The 21,544-nt window shown below is 44.9% G+C and overlaps 1 protein-coding gene across 1 annotated transcript; it reads right to left on the bottom strand.

Annotated features, from left to right (window-relative positions):
* Positions 1-6,189: 6,189 nt before the first annotated feature.
* LOC119652291 lies at positions 6,190-21,159 on the bottom strand. The gene is made up of 6 exons (XM_038056288.1): positions 19,753-21,159; positions 19,580-19,691; positions 7,154-9,346; positions 6,981-7,090; positions 6,663-6,886; positions 6,190-6,604 (listed from the first exon to the last, which is right to left on the bottom strand). The coding sequence occupies exons 1-6, from the start codon at positions 21,097-21,099 to the stop codon at positions 6,289-6,291; spliced, it is 4,302 nt and encodes a 1,433-aa protein (XP_037912216.1). The 5' UTR covers positions 21,100-21,159; the 3' UTR covers positions 6,190-6,288.
* Positions 21,160-21,544: the final 385 nt, after the last annotated feature.

The raw sequence follows: 21,544 nt of genomic DNA, 5'->3' as shown, positions 1-21,544 counted from the left end.
CTCATGACCGTATACAGTTTTATCCTGGCTATGCTATAATAGGCGGCTTTAAAGTCGATGAATAGATGGTGCAACTGTTGCCCATATTCCAACAGTTTTTGCATTGCTTGCCGCAGAGAGAAAATCTGATCTGTTGCTGATTTGCCTGGAGTGAAGCTTCTTTGGTATGGGCCAATGATGTTCTGGGCGTATGGGGTTATGATGACAGCCGTAACTGCACCACAATACACTAATGATTGTAGTTGCAGCACCGGCATGTCAGCACACAGCCGAGATGCAATCTCATCATTGATTTGAGATAAAATTCTCGCTGCGAGTAATAAAGCGGTACTGGTCTGCGACTCGCTGCACAGTTAGGTGAGTGAATTGCCGAAAATGCTTGACGAATCTCTTTAAATCCTCCTTCTCCTCATTTTTGGTGCTGAATTTAATCCCTAACTGCTAAGTGTGGTGATCGCTTCCTCAGTGAGTAATCTCCAAGACTGCAAAGTTCCTGCACTTACCTCACCTGCCCCTTGAGAAGCCGCGGTGGCGTACAGCCATTCAGACTAAAGCTATCAATCTCTCCTCCTTTTACAACCGGGATTGGGACCGGCTACGGCGGAGTCCTTTTTGTTTCCGAGTTGCCACAATCTCGGCAGATCCCAAATTTTACCTAATACTAGCACTAAGTGTAAAGCATTTAGGCTCGGACGATCCTACCTACTTAAAAATTAAAGGGGCGCTGGTGGTTGTGCCGGAAGCAGGTCAATGGCAGAATCCGTCGAGAACTCCCCGCAACATCGAGCACGTATACAGATAGAGAATTATTTTATAAAAGTTATTATTAGTATCATTTATCTATTGGTTGATATTTAAAAAAATATGTTTTTAGGTCTAGGGAGTAGGAACTAAGGGGCCCCAATACAATCGTCCTCCGTGAATTCTCCAACACCGCGACCCAGGATAACTCTCCCTCTATGCGCCTAGTGAACATTCCCTTCTTCTATTACGAGCCTTGGGCAGTAAACAATCAAATGTTCTAAATTCTCCGGTGTGCTCTTATCCAGACGGTGCCTGTAACAAACACCGTGTCCCCATATTTGTACTCAAGCCACATCTTAACTTTGTAAATGAGTCCATGCGTCCAGCGACCATTCGGTGCCAGAGATCATATCAAACCTTTACCAGTTATGATTGGGGCGTTGGCCCTGCTGCAAACACTTAACCGACAAGTGTCGGTACCATCCAACACTGGATACTGATCAACTGGTCTTCTTCGCTCACATTGAAGTCTGGTAATCTGGATGGACCGAGTTGTTGAAGAAACGTTCGGCCATAAGTTCCTGACTATTTAAGGCATTCGGTGGATACATCGATGGGTGTTCGTTGACTTCGATGGTGTACACATGATTTGAAATTCTTGAAATCACCCGGTGAAACCCAGTATATGGCTATGTGTGCGGGTTGGAGGAGAAGCTACAGCTTCTGAGCACTCAGGCGTGGTGGCCATTGTACTCGCTACCTCCATCTAACGGAATATCCCGCACTCGTTAACATATCGCAGGATTTCCTTTAGTGGATGTGATGTTTCCCAGTGCAATCGGAGAACATCGACACTGAAGATCTGATGCATCCATAGGCGGGGCATTCACATAGGAAATGCTCCGTGGATTCCGCTTCCTCATTACAGGAGGGACACGTATCATGTGAATTATGGTCTGTCAGAATGCCTACAACACTCCTACACGTCCTCCTGCTTTCCGAGAGGATAAACTTTCCGGTACGCATGCTCGGTTCTGATAGGAAACGCATTCCTGTATGATTTTCGAGGTGATCAAAGGACTACTCAATGCCCTTAATGTAGTTTGGCTATCACTGGAGATTGCAATGCGCCTGCCCTTCAACCGCTCGTCAATCACCCAGCTTGCCACCTTTAGGATCCCATATACTTCTCGTTTTTATTCAAGAAGTAGACTCCGTGTCAAGAACTCGGTTCTGTTTTTGAGCCGTCAGTGTAGAAAACTTCCATATAATCCGACACATATTCCTCTAAGACTTCCCGTAGCGATAGACATCTAACGCGTACTCACCATTCAAAGTTGCCTCCTCTATCTTTATAACCTAAGAATGAAGAGCAAAATCACAGGAATTTTCACGCTAGTAAGCATGTTGGTTTTTATAAGTGGGTGCGACCTAAGTGCGCTCCTACGAATGTGACGCTCAACCAGTTTCTCCAAACCTTTCAGCAAAAATAAAGTCAAGCTGATCTGTCTGAAGTTCTTTGGAGTAGAATAGTCATCTTTCCAAGCTTCGGTATGAAGACGCCCTTAACCTTCTTCCAAGAGGTAAGCACATAACCCAAAGCAAGGCTTCCTAGAAAAATATTTCTTAGCAATCGCTCTAAGTGCTCCATACCCATCCATAGCTCCATACCCATCCATAGCATTGCTGAATAGATGCCATCCATATCAGGTGCTTCGAAATGTTCAAAGGACAGTAAGGCAGTTTTAACCTTGCAGTACTTGCATGTTGTAGAGGTTCCAAGAACCGTCAACTCTCCCGCTACCATTTCTCCCATCCGTTCTCCCGGATGGTGTACTTCCAGGAGGGTCTGTACTGATTCCAGGTTGGAACTCATAAAAGTGCCATCGGGTTTTCTAGGAGAGTCCAACTTAGCCGACTCATCCTTTTTAAGGACTTCGCGCAGCGTTGAAGTCTATCTTTTGTCTTCCAGTTCCTCACACACTAGCCTCTTATATTCATGCTGTGAGTTCCGGAAGTTTAACCAGTCCTCGTTCTTATGGTTTTCCCAAGCACGGTTCAGAAGTTCCCCGGTTGATTTCCTCAATTTTGCAGTTCCCAGTACCACCAAGGAACCATTTTATCGCTTTAGGAAACGGAAGAAGCCTCTTCATAGCGCTCTAAAAGTGTGCGATTCAGAGTTTGAAATTCACTTTCCAGCGCCAAAGGAGTCCTTACTTCCCTAGGGAGCAGCGCTTTATTGCCAAGAAGTTCATTGAACTTTATTCCAACCGTTTTCCTAGGGTTCCGCCTTTGTATTGCAGACTGTTCGCCCGCGATAGTCAAATTGAATTCTAGGTATCGTTTATCCGACAGTGAGAGTTGGCCTAGCACTCGCCATTATGTAATCAACTCTAATATTTTTGAAGTACAGATTGCTCGGTCAACTACTTGGCTTCTTCTCGAGAGTTTTGCTAAGATTCCTCCAAATTTCACCAATTTTCCACCCACCCAGACCCCGCCACCCATATACCATTTTGAAGCTCAGAACCTCTACCAACAGCAGTGATCAAAAATTAAGCTCCTTTTTGCGAAATTCTCAATATTAAGGGAGATATAAGCGTTTAAAGTTTTCCTAAGATTCGTCGAAATTTCAGAAAATTTCTGGCACCCAGTCCCCCCAACCTATATACCATTTTGAAGCTGAAAACCTCTGCCAACAGTAGTGATCACAAATTAAGCTCCTTTTTGCGAAATTCTGAATATTAACGGAGATACAAGCGTTTAAAGTTGTTTTTCAAGATTCCTCCAAATTTCAATATTTTGCCTCCCACCCAGACCCCATAACCTGGATACCGTTTTCAAGCTCAGTCCCTCCCCGAACACTAGTGATCACGAATTTCGCTGCTGTTCTCGTCACTTCTCGGAGGGTTAGGGAGCTGCTACCCCCCATGTTGAACATCGGCTTATATGATCCAACTTTCCATAAAAACATTGGGAGCCCCATCTTGCTTGCCGGACGGCGGATATATTCAGTAACCCGCCTGAGGAAGAGGGTTCTGGAACCGGAGTCTACCTCTTGAATAAAAACGAGAAGTGGGCTTTTCCTTTGGAACAATATACAACGGTTTTTCAAGCCGAAGTTTAAGCGATCCTAAGGGTGGCAAACTAGGTGATTGACGAGCGGTTGAAGGGCAGGCGCATCGCAATCTGCAGTAACAGTCATGCTGCACTGAGGGCATTGAGCAGTCCTTTGATCACCTCGAAAATCGTTCAGGAATGCAGAAACCGTTTGAACTCTATGTCTAGATTCAATACGGTGGAACTACTCTGGGTAGCTGGTCACTGTGGTATAGAGGGAAACAAAATCTCGGACGCTTTAGCGAAAGAGCGGTCAATCTCCCCTATGCCGGGACCGGAACCAGCAATTGGAGTATCAGTAGCATTGGCTAAATCTGTTTTCAAAAACTGGGAACAAGTTTCCCGTAATGACAGGTAGCAGAGCCTAAATGCTGCTCGACACACCAAACTTTTCCTGCCAGAACCGAACATACGTACCGCAAAGTTTATCCTGTCGAAAAGTAGGAGGACTTGCAGGTGTATTGTGGGCATTCTGACAGGACATAATTCACTATCTGGGCATATGTTCAGAATAGGAATTACCGAAGATCATACGTGTCCCTCCTGTAATGAGGATGCGGAATCCACGGAGCATTTCCTATGTGAATGCCCCGCCTATGGACGCATCAGGCATCAGATCTTTGGTGCCGATGTTCTCCAATTGCGACAGGTAGCATCACATCCACTAACGGAAATCCTGCGATACGTTAACGAATCCGGAATATTCCTTTAGACGGGGGAGGCGAGTACAATGGGCCAACACGGCCTGAGTGCTCAGAATCTGTAGCTTCTCCCCCACCATACACACACACCCACAACCCGCCTGAGATGATGAGGATTGGGCTGCCGTCAAAAATTCTTGTTGTTGGATACTTCACAGGTTGTCGGCCACGTACAGAAGGGGTGTCGTAAAATCCGGCTGACTGGGGAGTCGTTGAGACAGATCGATGGAAGGAAAGGGTTGAGGGCTCTATTGACCGCTGCGAGGGATGGCATGACGTGCCCGAACTCGATACCGAACGAAATCCCGAGACGTTCAGCGTAGTGCGCGCCGTGACAGGGGAGATTTTGCTGCGGCGCTGATCAGAGAAACGGAAGATGCGACGGAACCCAATGATTTGAAAATTGTATATCGCGTCACGAAAGAACTTGCATGTGGTCATAAATCTTTCTTTTCCTGTCAAGGACTTTAACGGTCGAATTTTCATCCACTATGACGAGCAACTAAAAAGATGAAAAAGACACTTCACCACGGTCCTTAACCGCATTACATCCGGTGAGGTTCCTTCTTTTGTGGATGAAGCTTCTAGTCATCGTTAAATATAGATGCGGACTGCGCCTCCAAGCTGAAGAGAAGACCGTTACCAGAGAGTGGGGGAAGGAGATGTTCGTAAAGATTCCCAAGAAGAGTGCCGGCCTTGAAAGTGACAATTGGAGGCGTACCAACGTTCTCCCTGCCGTTGCACTACCCTATGGATCATTTTCGAACCGAACGTGGAGTTTAAACCTTCGCTGCATCTGCTCTTCGTCGATTTCGATAAACCTTTCGATGATGTGAGCGAGGAGTGCTCTACCCAGGAGGGGCATTCCGTAGAAACTAATAGCCATTATCAGAGCAACATATACTGTCCCAAAATGTCACGTGCTGCGCAGAGATAAAATGTCGGAGGATTTTGAGGCCGAAAACGTCCGTCTGGATTGCATCCGTCACCGATATTATTTCCTCTTGTTAACGGTAATATTCTCCATGCTGCCTTGTCCGGAGGGCTTGGGAGTAGTTCAATGGACTACGAAATCTTTCCTCAAACACCTCGACTACGCTATTGACATCTGTTTGTTCTCACCAGGTCATGGACCTTGGCCAAATATCTCTAAATTTGGAAAGAGAAGGGGTTGCTATATGGGAGTAGCACATAGGAAACGATCCCCACTATAACTCAAAAGCCTTCGTGAACACTTGTCTGCGACATGTCATCGGGGTACTTAGAGCTTAGAGTATTTCAAACTAATAACTTGGTCGGCGCACAGGTTAGTTACCCCTAAACGATCTGATCAGAAAACGGAAGTGGCAGTGGAGAAACGAGAATTAGATTGCTAGTTTCGCCATATAGTAACGAACTGGTCACCCCAAGAGCACTTGGCGCAGAGCAATAGATTAGGAGTGCAACCATTTCGGGAAGTCCTGTGGGGAGTTAAAGCGCATATCAGTGAAGCATGTACGAAGGCGCGGAGGCACAGTTAACACGCTATTGCCCACCAAGCCTCAACGATAACCGCACATATGGTGTTCCTGGTCGGAAAAAATCCAGGGCCTGAAAGAATCCGAACACTAACAATTACTTATAAATAAATGATTTATTTTTCTCAATCATCCAGCAATTTACATCATAAGACAAACTACTTCTATAAAATCACAGCCTTCATGTGCATCTAAAAGAGCTCCTATTAAGCATCCTCCTCATCCGAGGAATTTTCAAGGATTCGATTTTTTCGCGCGTTTCTTCTCTTTACCTCAAAGTTCCCATTGTTCTTATTTTTACGTTTTGCGCGCCTCCTTGCTTTCAAAATCGCCTCAGCTCGTTCTAAAGGACACTCTTGTGACATTGGCTCCTCAACAACTTCTTCATCAGACGAAATCACAAACGAATCTTCCTTGTAAACACTGTCACCCTCATAGCGAGGAACGGCTTGGGAAAATATCCTTGACATGTCATTGTAAACTCGCGGGGCGGGGATCTTGAATGGTCGTTTGTTGGGGCTCCTGGAATGGAAGTTAGAAATCGAAAATTCTATTTTCAAATTGAGTTTTGTAGTAGTACCTAACGGACTGCAGATATCTCGCTCTCATGTCTACGTCAGGATGATCATCCACATCATCATCAATGACGACTATTGAATCCAGTTGCATTTGAGAAAACTGTGAATTCTCCATGTTTTGTTCAGTGTCGTCTTCATCCCCGCTAACAGCCGCTTCGTCGTCAATAAATTGACATCGCCGCCGTCGTTTCGCAATTTGTCTGCTTATTGAAATTGATGGTGCCTCCTGGGAACAAAAGGATATTATCATTTGCCAATCAAATTCTCTGGAAAAGTAGATTATTATCCACCGTCCCCGATGAAACGAGCTATGTACTCACCGTTTGACTATTTGGCAGCTCTTCGATATCGGAATCACTATCGATAACCCGCTTTGCTTTCCTCTGCATGACAATCGGACTATCTGCCTGGCTTGGCATAATCGAATGACCTAAAAGAATGAAATAAATGCAAATGCAATCCAATCTACACATAAATAGTCCACTCTACTTACCCAGACTTCTTTCGTGTCCATTAATTTTCTCTGGAGACTTTGCCACGACCGGTGCAGGTTTAGAGAACAACATACTGCTCGAACCCCCCACTGACCCAGTTAGCCGCAACCGCTTCAAGTCTACTCCTCTGGTGAGTACGGATGGTGAAATCTCAGGTTTTTTCAAAGGAGATACCCTCGGGGGTGAATTGTACTTATTCAAAATGGCCGCCTGATTAGGAATTAAAGGTGGAAGGGTCCTCTCGTTGGAGCTAAACAGTTCAGCTGACTTCTGTCTTGGAATTGTTGGAGAAGATTTCAAATTTTCGTTTATATTTTTCCCCAAAAATGAGCCATCAAAGATGTTGGTCGATTTGTTAATCTGTTTCTCTTTCAGCCTCATATTTTCTTCCACTGCAGCCACATCGTCGCCATCAAATGGTTCGAAAAAGTCGGTGTAATCAAAATCTTCAACTCCTTGCTGCGATAATGTTTTATCTGAATCTTTTTCTGGGGAACTGATTTTATTCTCGCCTCCATTTGTCGTTCCTCTCTGCCCATTTTCTACAATTTCACACAAAGGACTATTTTTAACGACGTGCTCTGCAAGGTCTGTCCGATCGATAACAGAAGCGGAGCGCTGTTTTTCCAGATGCTCAACATCTGTGTCGAGTTTCGAATTAACAAAGAAATCATCGAAATCATCATCAAACATATCACAATCGCTCTTTTTTGCTACATCTTGGCCTGTGTCCTTGATCTTCGTCGCCTCGGGATCATGATTAACCTTTGAGATATCTTCCTTTCGTTGTGATGTCAGAATTCCAAACGGATCACTATCATCAAATCCATCAATAGCAAATAGTTCTTTCGCTTGCAAACTATCGCCGTTGAAAGTAGACCTTGCTGCCGGTCTTATCGGAGTTGACTGGTCGCTAATTCTGTTTCGATCTAGCTCAATGATTTGGCTCAAATAACGCGACTCGTGCTCAACTACAACATCTTCATATTCTTCAGGATTGTTAGTTGGAGACATTTGCCGATCCCCAGAATATGTTTCAAGATCACTATCCACATATTCTTGGGGCGACTCATCCTGAGAATTACAATTCTCATTCTTACGAATCTCATCCATTTTCTGACTTAAAAAATCGTCAACATTATCTGTAAACGACCTCTTTTCAAGACCCTCAAAAATATAATCAAATTTCTTATCAAGCTTATTTTTGGTATCTTCCTTAACTTCATTTTCCTTAATAAACTCCTCAACCATTCCCTTACCAACAACTTTTTCAATTGCTGCCAGTTCCGTTTCAAGTTTCAGCTCATCATCGCCTAAAACATAGACTTCGCCATCTTGAGCGGCATTCAGAGCTTGTTGAGCTTCAAATTTCTCCTTTACATAATTCACGTTGTGCCTGAGCACAAATTGTTTTATTGGAGTCGCAATTTTAGTTTTCCGCAACAATGTCTCCATGCCGATATTTTCAGTTACGATAGGCATCTTTTTAAACTTCTCGAATTGTTTAATAAGATAGTCAAGTCTGCTAGGCCCTGGATCGCTAACATTCAATTCAGAAAATGATTTCTTACTAGTTTCAGGCTTTATCGTACAAAAGATTTCCTTCTCATCCTCATCCAATTCAACTTTTTTGAAAAAGTGTCGCATGTCGCTCTTCTGACTCAGCGAAGCTGTAGCTAACTTTTTAGATACCTTATCCTTGCCTTTACCTCGCTTCGGAGATTTGGTAGTCTTTGCTTTTTTGGCAGACGACTGTTCGTCGTCTTTACTCTCATCGTCGTTCGTTACCATAAACATCTCAAGGCACTTTGGATTGAATTCAGGAGGAACTATCCTGGGCGAAGTTCTGCATAATGTTCTGGCGACTTCCGAACTTTTGACAACTCTTTGGTTCAATTTGTCCTTAGACTGCAACACTTCCTTCATTATAGAATGTTCCTTCCCTTCGGTGACCATCATTATTATGCTGCCTTGACGTCGACGGCCAGTCCGTCCAATACGTTGAATGAATCTTGTTGGATTTTTTGTGCTGATATCGAAGCAAATAATCAGATCTACTTCACCAATATCGATCCCCTCTTCTGCTACCGATGTTGCCACTAAAGTATTACAAACACCCGAGCGAAACTGCTCCATGACTTCAAGTTGTTGCTTTTGGGTAACCGCGCGGATTGAACCAGTACCACCCTGACCTAAAGAGGATGAAAAAAATAATTTAATATTCGAGCCCCTCTGCATAAAAGAACAGGAAGAAATTTGAAGTTGATTTTCCTGAAGATAAAAGCTTCCTCTCATTAGCGATTAATGGACATCGAGGTAGTGGTTATCAAAGGAAATTTATTGACCAAAATTACGCCTAGATCATATAAATAGCTCAGATAGCTCTCGCCTAAAAGAAGAGTGTTGAAATGGAATGTTAAATATCAAAAATATATCAAGTGGCATTCGGTAACCGAAAGGAGACACAGTCCATTGAGGCGAACACTTAAGATCATCAGCGTACAACCAGCACAGGCAAATAATAGAGAAGTAAAACGAAAGTAACCCAGGACCCCGAATGGAGCCCTGTGGTACTCCAGGGGGAGGGGAGAAAGAACGAGGTGTCCAGTTATCAAAAATAGTCTCCATGACCGATTACGTAGGGAGCTAGCCGATAGGGCACAACTGAATGAAAAGAGCTTTCTACAAAATTTTCTTGTGATTTACCAAATTAAAAACTTTAAAAAAAAATTGATTTGTAAATGGTATGCTTTCCCTACAAAATTGGTCACAACAAGAAGTCAGTAGACCGACGTTTTATGAAGATATGTTGGTCTTTTACCATGAGGTAGCCAAATGTGCGGTCATTCAATGGTTACCATTCCTTCGAAAAGCAAGAAGAATGCAGTATTTTTCGTGGCACTGACAGGCATCCTAAAATAGTGGGTTCCATTCGCTGTTCATCCGACGAGCGGAATCCAATTCGATGCCATCATCGGGGAAATAACACTTCCTAAATATACACAACTGTTCGACGGTTCCGACGATATCCTGCAAATTAATGCAAATAGGAGGGTTTGCCAGATTGTGAACGTTGGTTTTGTTCGTATTTATCCTCAATTCGACTCTTCTTACTTCTTCCTCCAAATCCAGAGGCATTTAGCCAAGGACCACGAAAGAGCAAGTAATGGTCATCGATGTGTTCGTATTGTTTGAGAAAATTTCCCCCACCCAAGAAAGCGTGGAAAACATCATCGATAACGACAAGAATGCAATCCTGACGGATGCCACTTTAGCCTTCAAATGCTTCCAGTGAATGCCGGACCCGAGAATAGTTTGCCCGATTCCATTCCGGAAATCTGAATGTCAAAAATACACCTCACTTTTTTCGCTCAGCCACTGGACAAATCGATGAAATAATGGAAATTCTTAAGCAAAATCGGCATGCAAACTTTCTGGAAATAACGAAGGTACTGAACATCAACCACATGGGAATAAGTCCACCCAACTAACGATGATCTGTTTGCATGCCGATCATGTTTTAGACACAATCGTATTCAGCGGGGGGATGAACCGATGCAACGCCCGGGGATCATCCTTCATGCACAGGAAAAGGTGCTAATAGGATCCCAAACCAAGGTGGAACAGAATATGCCAAGGAATGCGCGGCGAATGAGGAACCAGGTCTCTAGTATGAACTCTGAATACCTTGGGCACTTTCAATTTCAAATAAGACCCTTACCCTGGTGGCCGGGCTAGCTAAGGTGGACAATAGCAGCATTGTGCTGAAAGTAACAACAAGAACCTCCGGAGGAGCGAGGTGGAAGACGGACTACCGGTTCCAGCTAGGAAATCACTGGTATCGAACTGGGTATAGCAAGTACCAACCGCAGTATCCTTAACCTGAAACCGTCCCTCCTTCACCCCTTGGTAGGGTATAGCGTATCAACCACAGCTACGCGCCATCGTTCGCGGTTCTCTTCAGCACCCCCCACAACTTCCCGACGCGCTCGCACTCACCCTCTAAGTTCTGTGACAAGTGCCCTTGGGCGGCCACTCGTCGCCCATTTTGGAAGAGGGAAAGCAATGCAATTGTCGCCCCTTTTTAATGTATGACCCATCCACTGCCCCCTCCGTCTTTCAATCACCATCCAATGTCATCACACACACACATCAAAAGTGCCAGGCCTGTGCGCCGACCAAGTTGTTCATTTGAGGTAGTGTCAGGCAAGGGTACTCCAATGATACGACGCAGACAGGTATTGAAGAAAAACAGGAATTTTTGGGTAATAGTGGAATTCACTTTCCATGTGCTACTCTCATGTAGTAACACAAAAAGAACACTAGCATAGAACAGTCTCAGTTCGATCTTGTTGTTGAGATAACTGCATTTCCAGATTTTAGACAAGGCAGCGAAAGCGAATCTAGCGCTGTTAATATGTCGGGCAACATCCAATTCGCCGCCATTGTCAGCAGAAACCCCCCTTCCTAGATATACAAATTGATCAACGCTTTCGATGCTCTGGCCATCCATTAATGCAGGTAGGAGGGGTGTGATGACCCGTCAGATTGAGAAACCTTGGTTTTCTTAGTGTTCTTAGTGATCTTTAGTCCAACTCTACTTGCCTCTCTTTCCAAATCCAGAGCGATTTGGCCAAAATCCATGAACCGATGAGAGAGCAAACAGATGTCAATAGCGTAGTCGAGGTGTCTGAGGAAAGATTTCGTAGTTTATTGAACTACTCCATGTCCTCCGGACAAGGCAGCACGAAGAATGTCACCGTTGACAAGAAGAAATAATATCTTTGGCAGGATGCAACCCTGGCGGACTACGCTTTGGGCCTCATCCGACTTTTACCTCAATGCAGCACGTGACATTTTGGGTCATTATATTTCGCTCTGATAATGGCTATTAGTTTCTACGAAATGCCCTTCTTGCGTAGAGCACTCCCTGTTCACGCCATCGAAAGCATTCTCGAAATCAATGAAGATCAGATGCAGCAAAAATCCAAACTCCGCGCACTGTTCCAAAATGATGCGTAGGGTGGCGCAACGGCAGGTAGCGCGTTGATACGCCTCCAAGGCCGGCACCCTTCTTTGGAATCCCCTTTCCCTTTCTTCCAGTCTATGGGAAAGATGTCTGGTTCCTAAGATTTCCCTACTAGTGGAAGTAGCAATTCTTCAGTAACTACATGTGCAGGGATAAATATCTCTGCGGGGTGACCGTCAGCCTAGCGGCGTCACTCCGTTTTAGTGCATTGATGGCCGAAATGATTTCTTTTCAGTTTGGAGGAACAGTCCGTACCCGTATGTTACGGTGACTAGAACTTTCATCCACAAGAGAAGTAACCTCATCAGATGTATCTCGAACCGTGGTGAGGTCAGCGTGGAAGAAAATTCGACCGTTAACGTCCTTGACAGGAAGGGAAAGCTTTATGACCACATGCAAGCTCTTTCGTGATGCGGTATACACTTCACAAATCGTTGGGATTCGTGGCACCAGCCGCTTCCCTGACCAACGCCGTAGCAAATTCTCTCCTGTCACGGTGCACACTACGCTGAACTTCTCGGGATTTCGCTCGGTATCAAGTTCGAGCTTGTCGCACCCGCCATCATTCGCAGCGGCTAATAGAGCCTTCCGTTCATCGATCTGCTTCCACGATTATCCTGTCAGCCAGATCTTATGAGACCCCTTCGTTGCATGGCCGACAACCTGTAAGAGAGAAGAGAATTTTTTATGGCAACCTAATGCTCATCGATACTCAGGCGAGTTACTCAATATATCTGCCGTTTGGCCAGCAAGATAGCTCTCCCACTGTCTAGCGACAGCTGGATCATATAAACCGATGTTAAACTGGAGGGGTCACAGCTCCCCAACTCTGCGAGAAGTGACGAACGCAGCACTCAAGCGAACATAAGCGACCATCAGTTTTTCATCCCTTTCGAAGCCGATGTCAGCACCTCTCTTATTACGCACATCCAGGAGACAACTCCCAAATCTACTGCTGATCGGAAAGTGGTCGATCTGATTGCTCGTATGATGTCGTTCAGTTGAAACGCAACTGAACTTATGGCGGGCTCTGTCCCCGAACAATAACAAGAAGCTGCAGAAATCCACAAACTTCCCACCATTATTGTTACGGTCGCCAAAACCATGTTTTCCCATTACACGTCCGAGCAAGGTGTTATTAAAGCCCACCTTGGTATTCAGACCACCCGGACTCCGCTTTGGACCTCAGGATCCTCCGAGATTTTACCTGGGGGCAGCACAGGACATTTTGCGCCATCATATGTCACTCTGATAATAGCTATTAGTTTCTCTGGAATGCTCCTCCTGCGTAGGGCACTTCATAATACATTCCCTGTTTACGCTATCAAAAGCTTTCTCATAATCGATGAAAAGTAGATGCAGCGAACATCTAAATTCCGCTCACTGTTCCAAAATGATCCGTAGAGTGTTGATGTGGTCAATGCAAGAGGATCCGGTGCGGAAAGCAATCCGCTGTCAGTCAAACTTTCTAGATGTTCTTTGATGCGTTCCAGGATTATTTTAGCTATTATCTTTGCGACAGCAGGGAGCAATCGACACACTCAAAGCGGATTCCCTTCTTGGAGACAAGCATCCCCCTCTTCCACTCTCTGTTAAAGGTCTCGAATTCCAAAGATTCCCGTGCGAGCGGAAGCAACAGATCTGCAGTAACTGCAGGTGCAACTATAAATAACTCTGCGGGGAGGATTTACTCCTTTTGAGTGCACTGATGGCCGAAATTATTTCTTTTCTGCGTGAAGAAACAATCCGTATCCGCATGTTACGGTGACTAGCTATTTCATTCACAAGAAGAGGAATTTCAGCGGATGGAATACAGTTCTTTCCATTTCTTCAGTTGTTCATCATCATAGATGAGAAGTCAACCGTTGATTAGCGACAACATGCAAGCTCTGTGGGGTATACAGATCTGAAATCATTGCGATCCGCGGCATCTTCCACTTAGCTGACTAGCGCATTAGCAAATTATCTCTTGCCACGGCGTACACTAAGCTCAACTTCACAGAATTTCGCCCGGTATCGGAATTTGAGCGCGTCGCACTGGTCACCGGTCGCAGAGGTCAGTAGAGCCTTCAACCGCTTCCATTCATCGATCCGCTTCCACAATTCCGGTCGATGTTGAACTTAGGGGCCCGCAGCTCTCCAACCCTGTGGAAAGTGACGAATACAACACCCAAGCAGATGGTAATCCGTTTCGAGGCCGATGTCAGCCCCAATCTTCTTACGCACTTCCAACAGACAACCCCTAAATCTACTGCAAATCGCGAAGTAGTCGACCTGATGGTTCGTACGACGTCGGTTAGTTCAGACCTAACTAAATTTATGGTAGGCTCTGTGCTCGAACAATGTGCCACCAATGACGAGGCGGTGGAAGTTGCAGAAATCCAATCCAGCAAGGAAGCCCCAATTCATAAGTCTGACAAAATGGCGATCAAATAGTAGGTCGCCGGGATCCTCGGCAAGTATCGGAAAGGCCACAAAGTGCACAATCCCCTGTACATTTAAAAAAAAATCATTGACCCTAAACTTCCTTTAGATTATCAGGAAAAATCTCATCCTACACACCCTGCACTCTTTCTATAGTTTTTGAAAATGCTGCCAATCTACGTATTCGCAACATTACTACCGAGCGTAGTTACTCTGAGCCCGTTAAGCAATACTACTAGCTCCCCTATCTTTTCTAAGGTGCGTTAATTACCACCGCAGAAGCTCGCAGTTCCGGGAAGAGTTTGTAGGTTTTCACCACTTCACATGCTCGTAAACGAATGGAGACATTGTGGCCACTACAGATATCTAAATGCCCAGATGATTCCAGATCGATAACCCATTCCACTCATCCACGATTATGCGCACTCTATCGCAAACTGTCGTATTCTCTTGACCTTGGACTATCAAAGCATATCATCAAATGCCCGCAGCTCTCGAAGGCATTCCGAAAACGACAATATACGCATACTTTTGGGCTGTGCAATGCGGTGCAAACCATTCAGAGACTTATTTACTCTGTACTTCAAAACTTTTGTTTCGTATATTTGGATGATGTTCTGATCGCATCTTCCTCTGAGTCTGAGCATTTGGAACACCTCGAGCGCATTTTTCAACATTTCTTTGAAGCCGGTCTAGTACGCAACGTTGAGAAATGCAAATTCTTACAATCACAGGTAAGATTCCTCCGTAGCTTGATTACCCCCAAAGACATCCAACCGAACCCAGTCAAAGTGCAAACGATTCCGAATTTCCCGCTTCCGAAAGCTGTTAAAGATCTGAGAAGGCTCTTGAACATGTTAAACTTCTACCGTCGTTCTTGCCCAAGGCCGCCCGCCATCAATCGACCTGAACGCCTACTTGTGTGGGCCGAAGACCAAAAATTCCCGCCTAATTGCATGGTCCTCAGAGGTTGTCCAGGTGTTACGAGAAGCCACACTTCGCAAAATGCACCCCTAGCCCTGTTCAGTGTTCACGGACTATAAGCCACTCAATTTTTCTTTGAAGCAGGAGGCCGACAAAATGTCCCCTCGCCAACTTCAGCACGTGAGCCCTATCAACCAGTTCACTTTCAACCTTCATGGCACGGTTTCACGTATTGCCTCACAATCATCGAAAAGTTCACACGGTGGCCTGAGGCGATTCCCCTAAAAGTCATTACAGCACTATCATGTGTCGAGACCATCTGTCGAGAATGCATTCCACGCTTTGATGTGCCGGCGACAATCATCACTAACCAGGGAGTGCAATTTAAATCTTCAAACGCCGCCGGACAACTGCCTACCACTCTCAATTCAAGGGGATGCTCGAAGGATGGCACAGAACACTAAAGACCGCTATCATGGCGCAAGACGATCCTTCCTAGTTGCAAGTCCTGCCTCCCATATTACTTGGCTTACAGACAGTCAGCCGCGAGGAGTTTTCTGCAAGCCCCATGGAACTTGTATACTGTGAAAACATGAGACTCCCTAGCGACCCGGTCCCCGAGCTATGGTCGAGCATAAATCCAACCGGCCTGTTGCGTCTGCTCAGGAACACCGTGAGCCGGATCAAACCACCACCATCCGTCAACCATGATAAAAAAGTGGCCAACATGCCCAAGGATCTTGAGTCGTGCGCATACATCTTAGTAAGGATCGACGTCTCCCAGAGGCGGAGTCATCAGCCTGTCTATTTTGAAAACCAGCCGCCACCGATTGCGGACGTTTTTCAATAACAATAGAAAATTCATAATAATTTACTCTATCAACATTTGCATTATCGTCTCCTTTCCCGTGAAGATACAGAGCAGATGTTAGTAATACCACACTATTACCCCGAACAGTAAGAAAAGGCTAATATTTTGAGGAAATCGTCACCGAGAACCCGTTTGCCTCTTCTGCTGCCGTGGTAATAATGAAAACAGCAGCCTCCGGCTATATCATATATCGCTCGCACACTGAACAGCTAAACCAAGCCTTAAAGTTTAGGGCAATCTGATGTCAAATACTAAATTTTTCGGCAACTTCAACTCGAGGCACACATTCTAGAATGATGTAGCAGTCAACACCCAAACCCTTTTGAAATGGATTCACAACCTTTTCTCCCACAAGACCTAGTCAATTCACCTTTGACTACTTCCTTCTGCCTGCGGAAACAAGGCGACGTTTTCAGATGATTTTATGTAAAACCAGACATGCCCGATAACTATGCAGTGGAACTTAAGCTGTCCTCGTCCTCTGCGCTACAAAAGCAAGTAATGACAACTGTCAGATCTTTCATCCAGACAAATTGGGATAATTCAAGTCAGACCAGGGCTAACCTTCAAAAAATTCGTAACCACTCGTAAGATTTGACGCAGAAATCTCAAGTGTATGTTCCATAAGCAAGAAAATAGTCTGTCTCGCTCTCTTTCTGTCGTAGTACCTTAATCCGAGAAACCGTGATGAATCTCCGTAACATAGAGCTGACCGGCAAATTAGCAGACATCAAATCTATGCCAAATACGCTCCAAAACATAAATAGGCTAACCGACAAACACAAATCCTGCAACTTCATTCTGACTACGAACGGGGAACCTATCGGCAGTGACACTAGAAAAAACCAAAGCGTTGGTATCTCCTCCACGGAAAGACCCAGTCCTCACCGTGATTGTTCAATCAACAGTCAAAGAATTCAGCTCAAAAAAAATCTACATGATCACCACTTTTTGCTCAATGAATCCATATCAAACCCACTGATGTACGAAATTTTCTGAATTTATCAAGCCCTGACGAAAAACCTAAACAGTAAGAAGTCAGCACTGGCGGGCAAAATTCCAAACTTCGTCTTAAGAAACCTCCGTGTGATTTCAATCTTTCAATACAATCTACAACTGCATAAATAACGGTTATTTTCCATCCACCTGGAAAATAGCCAAAATGGAAAGAATCGTTAGACACACAAGCGGCCCCCTAACATCAAGGAGAAGATGTCGAAACCGGAAACTTGGTGCGAAGAATGATAGCATCCTAGGAAGATTGGAATGCGATCATTTCCATGATGGAATATATCCAGAGCATACTATGAAAGGCAAAGGGGACCAAGACAGCGCGATTTCGAATGCGTATAGAAAAATGAAACTAAGCTAAAGTGAACTAACTTCACTCCGTGGTATAATACTTTATGATGGTTCCACGAGGCAGGGCACAAAACCTTAAAAGAAGACATAATGCTCCTTTCTGAAACTTTTTTCTTTCGGCTTCGGTTCGTCGTGATCGGTTGCGCTATTTTGTTTTATAAAAGACCTGACCTGGATTACGAGGCTTTCAAATCCCCATCCCGCGTATCAAGGCACCGTTGTTTCGGCCGGCCTTTTAGTTGCTTGCCGTCGATTCGATTTTCAGACAAATCTCGGCGAATGAATTCTCATTAGCGCGAATCGAAGACGCCTCTCTCGGAATTTTTTCACAATCATTGCAACCCCATATCAATGATGGATATCCTCATTTCGGATGTAATATATAAACTAAATTGCTTAAGTGGCTAACCCTTGTATCTTACCCAAAATTTTATCATTATTTTGTTAAGGGAAATTGGCACCGCATCTTTAAAGAACTGTTGTGCCCATTTTGCTGGAGTATAGTGTATCTATTGATCATAGTATCTCAAGCAGGCCCATAACCGTCAGGAACTTTAGTACATTCCCTACTTCCAGATCTTTCAACATTGCATCTGGTATTAAAGGTTCTGCCAGATCCCTTGACCTACTTTGGGCCAGACACTGTCCCAGGACGTGTATAGAGGCTTCATGACACTCCGCACAGGTATTAGTTTAGCCGACAGTGATCAGTGAGAATTCCCACTATGATTCGGTGGTTCTTTTTGATGAGATTTAAGCAATCCTTTGTTCTCATGGTTTCGTATCCCCAAAATAAGCACTCTGGACTGCTCCATTCCAAGTACGCCCGCCCAGTATAGTTCCCTCAACCGTTCCTCTTCATTTCTTAATGTCATAGCCATGAAACCGTTCCCGATTCCACAGAAGGATTCTGGTCCTTGTGAAGGCGTCCTTGCTTCCTTCTTGGCTAGTTCGTCCGCTGCCTCGTTGCCTTCCAGCCCAGCATGGCCTGGAACCTAGAATATCCAGACCTTGTTGGAGGAGCGGAGTGTATTCAGTCTCTCAAGGTATTCCCATACCAGTTTAGAGTTTACCTGATTGGACCTAAGTGGCTTGATCGCTGCTTGGCTATCGGTGAGAATAGCAATGTTCTGCCCCCTGTAGTTCCTTTCGAGATTAAAGGAGGCACGAAGGGATCAGTGTTCCAAGTAATCAGTTGCTGGTTTAAGCCATATGTCCCAGCCACGCTCCCCCAGCTTGCCTTGTTACTCCAACGTGTTTCAAACTTCTTATCAAAATAAAACCTCGTTTTCATGTTATCCCTGTTTATCAATAATTTGCGATATGGACCTACAAGTCATCAGAGCCCTCGGGGCTTTCCGACAAGTGTTTCTGACATGTGTCTTCCAGAGTAATTTTTGGTCTAGCGTAATTCCCAAATATTTGATCTGTTTCTCGTTTCACCTCCGTGTCATATAACCTTATGGCTCTCAGGTGATCAAGCTTACGTCTCCGAGTGAATGGTACTATGGTGGTTTTGGCTGGATTGATGCACAGTTCCACCTTCCCGCGCCAGGCACTAGTAACTCTTAGTCCAGTTCGGATTCTATCACATAGATACTTCATAGTTGCCGCTACAGAACAATGTCGTTCGCGCAACCCTGGACCTGTATTCCAGTATTTGTTAGTACGTCCACGAATTCGTCCACTACCATACTCCACATAAGCGGCGATAGCATCTACTCAGGATGATTTCAGTGGTTTTTTCTTTGGAATAAGACTTAAGTTTTGCCTTACATTGCTTTTGAAGAAATACAAAAATCGAAAAATACTCACCAACAAACACTTGCGGCTTAACGAGCGGTCTGCTCTGCAACAACGCTCTGTACATCAGCACTACCGACTCTCGATACTCGCAAAATATAATCGCCTTCGAATCCTCATTTTTCTGAAAAGAAAATCACACAATCAAACTCTGATTCAAAAGGGATTAAACCAATCACAACCACCTCAAAATGCTCCACCACCCGTTCCTTCGTCATCATAAACTTTGGATGCCCAAAATCCAAATCGGCTGGAATCTCAGGTATTTTCCCGTTGGTCATAGTCTGGTCGTTCACCAAAAACGGATTCGGTCCCATATAAACTCTCAACTTCTGAAGAAACTGCCTAAGCTGGGGATTGGTCGCGACATAATAACGGTGCGACACTTCATTCGAGGGATCGTCGAAGAAATTCAAGAACACGCGCGTACCATGCCTCTCCAGCAGCTCCAACGCGTGGTAGAGGCTGATGCAAATTGAAAAATTGGTTCTCACTTGGGACTCGTTCTGGTGCTTGTGTGTCAGGGACATCTCGCGGAATCGCTTCTGTTCCATGATCAAAGATCCACGCGAAATTGTTCCCATTGCTCCAGAGATTACTTTATTTTCAATGAGGAAGCGGATGTATGGGTCGATTACATCGATGAACTCGTTACGGATTTGTGTTAAATCTGTGCCCAGCGGGACCACCACGGTTTTTATGTTCTTTCGATGAGTATAAGGGATGACGTCCAGGGAGTTATCCCAGCGAATTTCCAAATGTGCAATGGACAGATTTTTGACGACTTCGATCACATCCTCCACAGATCGTCCAGGCGTGGCGGACAAAGCCAGAATCCGAAAATTTGAGTTCCTGGAAGCGATCGATCGAACAGCTTCGGCGTGGGCATAGTGACCTTTCGCCTTGTGAGCCTCGTCGACAACAATAAGGCGAACATCGTGAAAAGGAAAATCCTGCTCAGCGTCGTTTACATCGTTCTGGACAACATGTGGAGTCGCGAAGAACACCCGCTTGTTCTGCCACAGGTCCCGGCGCGCTTTTTTGTTTTGCTTTCCTGTGATCTCCGCAGTATCTTTCATTGGGATCCCAGTAATTTTCCTACAAGCCTCAATCTGTTGTGACACTAACGGCTTAGTCGGTGCCATGAAGATTACCTTCCCCCTCGGATACCAGCGGTAGATATTGTACATGACGACGGCCGCTATGAATGTCTTCCCGAGTCCAGTCGGAAGCACCACCAAAGTGTTCTTGAACAGCGCGGCCCGCGTTATATTGAACTGATACTGTCTGATTGGATAATTGTTCGGGTAGATCCAAGTCGAGCCGGCATTGTTATCGAATCCTCGATAGTTCTCATCATTGCGGAGGTTCAAGTGGTCCATTTCCGCCTCGAATGGCTCGTCCAAGAGCTTGATCACGGATTCATCGCAAAATTCACTCCAATTGCTATCGTCTGCATGGCGATTACCGAAAGAAGTTGAAGCTCCTTCGTTCACAAGTTTTTGGTCGTTGGATTTAACTAAATCCTCCATTTCCAAGGCAAATAATACGACATTTGACGAAATGCAGCGCCTAAAGTAGTAAACATCGAAATCGACAAATTTCAACTGACAAACCAAGCAATCAGCTGAGGCATGGTGCGTGGACACAACAGAATATGATGGAAGTAACCGATGGGCTAAACTATGCACTTCCAGAATTGGTGAAATGAAAACGAATTTGTAAGTGGAAATTAAGGACGGTATCGTGGGCTCAACCAAGAAACCGTAAAACATTTATGATTTGAGAATATAGAGTTCGAATGTTGCAATCTGTGAAACATTAAATTTGTACATGAACGTGAGACACAATAGTCGACGGAAAAACATAAAGCGGAATTTTGACGCGTTCGTTCTTGAGCAAAGAAGCCGTTTAACGTATTTTACGGTGCGCCTTCTACTCAAAGAGTACAAACCCAGGTAGACCGCCATTCAAACG

Source organism: Hermetia illucens, chromosome 3 (genome assembly GCF_905115235.1).
Source record: "Hermetia illucens chromosome 3, iHerIll2.2.curated.20191125, whole genome shotgun sequence".
NCBI lineage: Eukaryota > Metazoa > Arthropoda > Insecta > Diptera > Stratiomyidae > Hermetia > Hermetia illucens.
The sequence above is the reverse complement of the archived record's forward strand: the minus strand, read 5'-3'. Positions and strand labels throughout refer to the sequence as shown.

Bases quoted from the DNA above. Each gene is read 5' to 3' on its own strand.
- LOC119652291 (XM_038056288.1), bottom strand. From the start codon at position 21,099: ATGGAGGATTTAGTTAAATCCAACGACCAAAAACTTGTGAACGAAGGA. The intron at 7,091-7,153 runs GTAAGTAGAGTG...TCATTCTTTTAG, and splicing joins TGGACACGAAAGAAGTCTGG to GTCATTCGATTATGCCAAGC. The intron at 6,605-6,662 runs GTACTACTACAA...CTTCCATTCCAG, and splicing joins AGATATCTGCAGTCCGTTAG to GAGCCCCAACAAACGACCAT.